The sequence below is a fragment of the Otolemur garnettii genome, unplaced genomic scaffold, assembly GCF_000181295.1.
Source record: "Otolemur garnettii isolate 467f Iridium unplaced genomic scaffold, OtoGar3 scaffold00099, whole genome shotgun sequence".
In the NCBI taxonomy this organism is placed as follows: domain Eukaryota; kingdom Metazoa; phylum Chordata; class Mammalia; order Primates; family Galagidae; genus Otolemur; species Otolemur garnettii.
This window is the reverse complement of record NW_003852494.1, coordinates 4,063,436-4,070,792: the sequence shown is the minus strand read 5'-3', so window position 1 is coordinate 4,070,792 and position 7,357 is coordinate 4,063,436. Positions and strand designations below refer to the sequence as shown.

Genomic DNA, 7,357 nt, shown 5'->3' with positions numbered 1-7,357 from the left:
GCTTGAGCCCAGGAGTTGGAGGTTGCTGTGAGCGTGATGCCAGGGCACTCTACCCAGGGGGATAGCTTGAGGCTCCGTCTCAAAAAAAAAAAAAGAAAAGAAAAAAAAAGAAAAATTTTAAAAAATAAGGGGACAAGAAATGGAGACTTAGAAATGGTTCAAAAAAGAGGAAAAACAGGTCAATAGATAACCTTAGAAACAAACCAAAAAAAAAAGCAAAAATTATGTTTCAAGAAGTAAAAGCTGGTTCATGCCTGTAATTTCAACACTTTGGGAGGCCAAGGTGGGAGGATTCCTTGAGGACAGTAGTTTGAAACTAGCCTGAGTAACAGAGTGAGACCTGATCTCTACGAAAAATAGCCAGGCATTGGCTCAGTGCCCATAGCTCAGTGAGTAGGACACCAGCCACATACACCAAGGCTGGTGGGTTCAAGCCCAGCCTGGGCCTGCTAAACAACAATGACAACTGCAACCCAAATAGCCGGGTGTTGTGGTGGGTACCTGTAAGTCCCAGCTACTTGGGGGGCTGAGGCAAGAGAATCTCTTAAGCCCAAGAGTTTGAGGCACTTTACTGAGGGCAACATGTGAGACTGTCTCAGAAAAAAAAAAAAATAGCCAGATATGGTAGCATGTGCATTAAGTTTAGCCACTCAAGAGGATGAGGCAGGAAGATTGCTTGAACCCAGGGTTTTGAGGTTACAGTGAGCCATGATGACACCACTGCACGCTCTACCCCAGGCAACTATCTCAAAAATAATAATAATAATAAATAAAAATAAAGAAGTAAAGACTGGCCAGGTGCAGTGGCTTGCACCTATAATCCCAGCTACTCAGGAGGCTGAAGCAGGAGGATCATTTGAGCCCAGGAGTTTGAGACCAGCCTGGGCAACATAGTGAAATCCTATTTCTAAGAAAAAAGGGAAAAAAATTAATCAACTGTGGTAATGAGCAACAGTAGTCCCATATACATGGGAGGTGGAGGCAGGATGATCCCTTGAGCCCGTGAATTTGAGGATGCAGTGAGCTATGTGATTGGACCACTGCACTCCAGAGTGGGTGATAGAGCAAAAAAGCCTGTCTCAAAAAAAAAAAGAAAAAAAAAAGTAGTACAGGCTGGTCAGCAATGTCAAATAAATTATACAGATTTTGATGAATACGATTCTTAAAGAAAAGAGAGTGGTGGGGCAGCACCTGTGGCTCAAGGAGTGGGGCACCAGCCCCATATACCAGAGGTGGTGGGTTCAAGCCCAGCCCTGGCCAAAAACTGCATATAAATAAATAAATAAAATTTAAAAAAAAAAAAAAGAAAAAAAGAAAAGAGAGTGGTTAGTAAATAGTATCAAGAGTTTCAAATCTTTGAATTTTACATGTCAAAGACTTCCAAAATCAACTCTATTTGCCAAATAACAATTTTTTAAAAAGCTATTACTCTTGGTCATTAGATCTTTAATCTCTTCAACAATAACTTCATTTGCTGCTGTTAACAGCTCGTATTTTCCATCTTTACTTCCTGTGGGATTAAATTCAGGAGGAGGGTTGCCAGGGTCTCCGAAGAAGTCCCCAAGTCTGCCGTTTTTCCCAGGATATAAAAATCGACTGAAACAGCAGAGGGAAAAAGTCCAGTTACACCAGGATGCACTGCCCATACTCTTACTCATGCACAGAATGAAATTCAACAGAGAAAACAAAATCATACCAATTTTGGACTCACAAGATTCTACAATAAATTTCATTTTTAAAAAATGTATAAAATAGGTAAATCAATAAACATTTGTCTATCACTACAGAACGTTTTCATGGTTCCAGTGCTTTCTGAATAATGAGCGAAAATAAGAGGGTCTTGGGCTATAGTCTCCTGAAATGCTTCAGGTGAAGTCCACACTTTCTTTTCTCAGATGATAATCTCAAGAGATTGCCACCAAATTCTAATTTACTACTAGTTTATTTGAGGTACATATTATCTACCCTAGTAATACAAATCTGGCCCAAGGGTCCGTGAAAACATTCTCCTGTGCTTCATGACATTTAAGGTAATCACAAAGAGGACACTTTTGATTGGATGGAAAGAAGGAAGGGAGGGAGGGAGAGAAGGAAGGGAACGGAGAAAAGGAAAGAGGGAGTGGAAGGAAGCAAGGGAGGAAGGAGAGAAATAAAAGGAAGGAAGGAAAGAAGAAAAAGGGAAGGAAAGGAAGAAAGGAGGGAAAAAGGGACGGAGGGAAGGAGAAGAAAACAAACTCTAGCTTTTCCCCCAATTCTAAGAAAAATACACAGTGAGGATGAGAGTAGGTGCATGAGCTTGGTGGCCTGTGGGCTCCCCACCAGAGGAAGCAGTCCTAAGAATTAAGAAAATTTGAGACATAGTCACTAATCTCAGGTAAAACATGTTGGTGAACAAGAGTCACTTCTATTATGATGTGACAGATAAGACACAGAAGAGCTGTATCTCACATGAGGATTCAGTTCTACATTCAATGCATAATATGACAAATAAATATGATCAAAATTATTCATGAAGGCTCGGCGCCTATAGCTCAACGGGCTAGGGCGCCAGCCACGTACACCTAAGGTGGCGGGTTCGAATCCCCAGCCCGGACCCGCCAAACAACAATGACGGCTGCAACCAAAAAATAGCCGGGCGTTGTGGAGGGCGCCTGTGGTCCCAGCTACTTGGGAGGCGGAGGCAGGAGACTCGCTTGAGCCTAGGAGTTGGAGGTTGCTGTGAGCTGTAATGCCACGGCATTCTACCCAGGGGGGCAGCTTGAGGCTCTGTCTCAAAAAAAAAAAAAAAAAAAAAAAAGATTAAAAAAAAAAAATTATTCATGAAAACGTGTCATATATGTGGCCGTATTGCACATCAGCTGCAGACTAATGGCACTATCTTGCAGTGAGTCCAACAGAGTCAATTTTTATACCAATACTAGAGAAGATAATTATTTCTTCAGTCAAATATCACATGGAATAGTTGGCTTGGGTTTAAAAGCCAGTGTAAACACAAAAAGTCACCCACAGAGCAGTGAAATAGTCACACCTTGAAAGGTACACAGAGCTACTGGCTGAAGGGAAAACAGAATCAAACCTTACATTGTATCCCCTATCTGGGGCAGACATATACTGAAAAGACAGGTGAAAGGAAATACCAGCCCAATTTGATAGTTTCTTCTCCTTTTCTGCCTAGATAATATAATTCAACCTGTGTAAATAAATTATGCCACTGTACAACTCTACTATCTAGCAGGTAATGTGGTTTTCAATATTCATAGTTGTCAAAATATACAGCTACTTGTTCTTGCTGCTGTATCTGATATTCACTGGGTAGAAAAGATTTTCTTTTGCAACATACAGTAGGAACAATACCTGCCACTTGGCACAAAAATCTCATGAATGTTCAGTACTGAATAGAAAAAATAATCATAATGGCCATACCTTTCATGAATATGACTTGCTATCACAGCAAGTTTGTTAGAACGATTCATGAATAAATGGGAATTTCCCATCACCATCACAGCATCTATGCATTTGGATAAAGTAAACTGTTGAAAAATAGAAGACATCAGAAAAACAAATTAGCTATCCAAATAATTGTCAGGTCTTAACTTAGGCTTTCACCGAAATTTTAGATAATTATTCTCTGCTAAAAATTTATGTAGGAACATAAACAAAGTTTTCTACTTAGATCTTTCTACTTTCTACTAAGTTTTATTTAGATCATTCCTTCATCACCACAATATTCCACAAACATTTTTTGCATGACATTTAGAGAATAACAAACATGTCACATCTTCTGTGATAAAATTACTAGTAAACTACTTCTACATGTGGAATGGATAATACATACTGAATAAATTGGAGATTTGCAAAAGTTTTCAGTTAATTTTTTTCACTCAATATGCTACTATATGCCAGGCAAAGATCCCTTCTTTCATGGAGTTTACATCTCAAGTTACTAAATATTACTAAGAAAAACAAGTGGATATTTTTATAATACTGGAATAAGGCCTGTTTCTCTTCAAAACATAAATATTTCAGGTAAAAAGAATGGATAGGCTGGGCGCCTGTAGCTCAAGTGGCTAAGGCACCAGCCACATAAACCAGAGCTGGCGGGTTTGAATCCGGCCCGGGCTTGCCAAAGAACAATGGTAACTACAACCAAAAAATAGCTGGGTGGGCTCGGTGCCTATAGCTCAACCGGCTAAGGTGCCAGCCACGTATACCTAAGGTGGCGGGTTCAAATCCCCAGCCCAGACCCGCCAAAACAACAATGATGGCTGCAACCAAAAAATAGCCGGGCGTTGTGGCTGGACCTGTGGTCCCAGCTACTTGGGAGGCGGAGGCAGGAGACTCGCTTGAGCCCAGGAGTTGGAGGTTGCTGTGAGCTGTGATGCCACGGCACTCTACCCAGGGGGACAGCTTGAGGCTCTGTCTCAAAAAAAAAAAAAAAAGGATAAATTTCAGCCTATTGAAAAAAAATATAAATCTATTAAAATTTTCACATAACAAAAAATGACACTATAATCAAAAGGGAAAGGCAAGTTAAAAGAAAGCTGGAAAAAAATACTTGCAATATAAGATGAGCAATGGATTAACCCTTTTAATATAAAAAGGATTCACAAATCAGTAACTTTTTTTTTTTTGAGACAGAGTCTCACTTTGTCGCCCTTGGTAGAGTGCTGTGGAGACATAGCTCTCAGTAACCTCAAACTCTTGGGCTCAAGTGATTGTCTTGCCTCAGTGCCTCCTGAGTATGTGGGACTACAGGCACCTGCCACAACGCCTGGCTATTTTTAGAGACAGGGTCTCGCTCTTGCTCAGGCTGGTCTCAAACCCATGAGCTTAGGCAATCCACCTGCCTCAGCCTTCCAGAGTGCTAGGATTTATAGGCATGAGCCACCTTGCCCAGCCTCAAATCAGTAATTAAAAAAAACACACTCACACACAAACCTATGAACATCCAAAGAAAAAATGGGCAAGGGAGGCACCTGTGGCTCAAAGGAATAGGGCGCCGGCCCCATATGCCGGAGGTGGTGGGTTCAAACCCAGCCCTGGCTAAAAACTGAAAAAAAAAAAAAAAAGAAGAAGAAAAAATGGGCAGTGACCCAAGAAAGAAATAAAAATTGCCATAAAATACACGAAAAGCAAATTGAGAGTGCATTGTTTTTTGCATATTATATTGACAAAAGATAAAACAAGAAGAGAGAATATCTTGTAGCTGGTACAAGAAGAAAGGCATTCTCACATGCCATTGATGAGAGTGCACAAAGACAGCTTTCTGGAGAGTAACAGGGAGAATAAAAAGTAACAGAGAGTAACATGCTGAGATATGCTGGAAAATGTTTAACTACTCACGCCCAAAACACTAGGTATACATATGTTTCTTTCAAACATTACTGATATAAAGGGGTCTTTTTTTGATATAGGGGTTTTTTAAACATTATTTACAAATAATGATGAAATATACAATACTCTTTATGGTAAATTCAGTGGAGCCAAGTGATTCTCATAGAATGCCTATGTTGATTTTTGCTGAATTCTTGTATTCCTAGTAAACTCATGGTTTCAACTGAAAGCGTATGTATAGTTCTGATATAAATATTGTGTGATATTTTTGTTTTATGTTATCAAATTAAGAGGGATGCCAAATGATTATACTTGGTATAAGCCAAGGCTGGGGAAACTGCAGCTTTAAGGCCACATGTGGCCTTCTAAGTCCTTAAGTGCGGCCTTTTGACTGAATCCAAATCTTATGGAATCATCTTTTATATTTTTATTTTATTTTTAAAATGAACCTATTCGAAATACCAAAGAATAAAGTAAATTCCAACAAAATAATACTCCCAGATTGACTGGCACAATTAGAACACTAGTGAGCGTGACCAGGCTTGGTGCCTCACGCCTGTAATCCCAGCACTCAGGGAGGCCGAAGCAGGTGAACGGCTTGGGCTCAGGAGCTCAGTACCAGTTTGAGCAAGAGCAAGACCCTATATCTACTGAAAATAGCAAAAAAGTAGCTGGGCCACAGTGGTATACACCTGTAGTCCCAGCTACTCGGAAAGCTGAGGTAAGAGGATTACTCAGGCCCAAGAGTTTGAGGTTGCTATGAGCACTCTACCCAGGGTGACAAAGTGAGACTCTGTCAAAAAAAAAAAAAAGGAAAGAAAGAAAAGAAAAAGAAAAAAACACTAGTGAGCCATAAGGACTCAATTGATGGCTGCTATGCTCATGATTTAGTTTTAACTTTCCCCACCTGACTGGTGCCACCACCACAGGAGACTGGTTGGTAAGAGTTTATGGAGGTCAAGTACACCACTCAGCTTTTGACAATGGTGCACTGTGTTTCTGTTTGAAGTGGAATTTGTGAATAGTTGCTAATTCTGCCTGCTTAATGGTCCATCGTGTCAAAGACCAAAAGAATGCTGAAGATGTTTTAATGAGGATTGGGAATTGCAATATTATCTTGTTTCTGATAAAGATAAGATGATTTGTTTGCTTTGTGATACTACAATATCAACGTCAAAAAAATTCAATCCTCATCAGCATTATAACATGCATAAGGACCCAAAATATTTTAGAGGGAGAGGCATGAAAGATTGTATTACAGAAATTAAAGGATGAAAACCAAAAGCAGCCCAAGAGTGGTGGCTCACGCCTATAATACTTGAGCTACAAGCGCTGAGCCCAGGGCAGTTTCTAAAAAAGTTACACATACTATACCTATATAACTCAGCTATGCTATTACCAAATATGTACCCAAAGAAATGAAAACACTGTAGGCGCAGTGTCTCATGTCCGTAGTCCTAGCACTCTGAGAGGCTGAGGTAGGTGGACTGCTTGAGCTCAGGAGCTCCAGACCAGCCTAACTAAAGCAAGACCCCATCTCTGCTAAAAACAGAAAAATTAACTGGGCATGGAGCTGTGCACTTGTAGTGTCAGCTACTTGGGAGGCTGAGACAAAAGGACTGCCTGAGCCCAGGAGTTTCTGTCAGCTAGGTTGAGGCCAGGGCCCTCTAGCCTGGAGCAACAGATTGAGACTCTGTGTCAAAAAAAAAAAAAAAAAAGAGAGAGAAAGAAGAAAGGAGGGGAGGGAGGGAAGAGGAGGAAGAGAAAACATACATTCCCAAAGACTTGTAAACAAATGTTCACAGCATCTTTACCTCTATTTTTCTTTTTTTTTTTTTTTGAGACAGAGCCTCAAGCTGTCGCCCTGGGTAGAATGCCGTGGCATCACGGCTCACAGCAACCTCCAACTCCTGGGCTCAATCGAATCTCCTGCCTCCACCTCCCAAGTAGCTGGGACTACAGGTGCCCACCACAATGCCTGGCTATTTTTTGGTTGCAGCCATCATTGTTGTTTGGCGGGCCC

General features: G+C 40.7%; 1 protein-coding gene across 2 annotated transcripts in view; it reads right to left on the bottom strand.

Moving 5' to 3' along the window:
• The window catches only part of GTF2H3 (general transcription factor IIH subunit 3), a 28,595-nt gene that overhangs the window by 11,736 nt on the left and 9,502 nt on the right, over positions 1 to 7,357 (bottom strand). For both annotated transcript variants that reach the window (XM_003796029.3, XM_023516837.1), the window contains exons 3-4: positions 3,424 to 3,530; positions 1,430 to 1,596 (exon numbers count right to left, since the gene is read on the bottom strand). In XM_003796029.3, the coding sequence (XP_003796077.1) occupies positions 1,430 to 1,596; positions 3,424 to 3,530 (274 nt within the window). The remainder of the gene's footprint in view (positions 1 to 1,429; positions 1,597 to 3,423; positions 3,531 to 7,357) is intronic.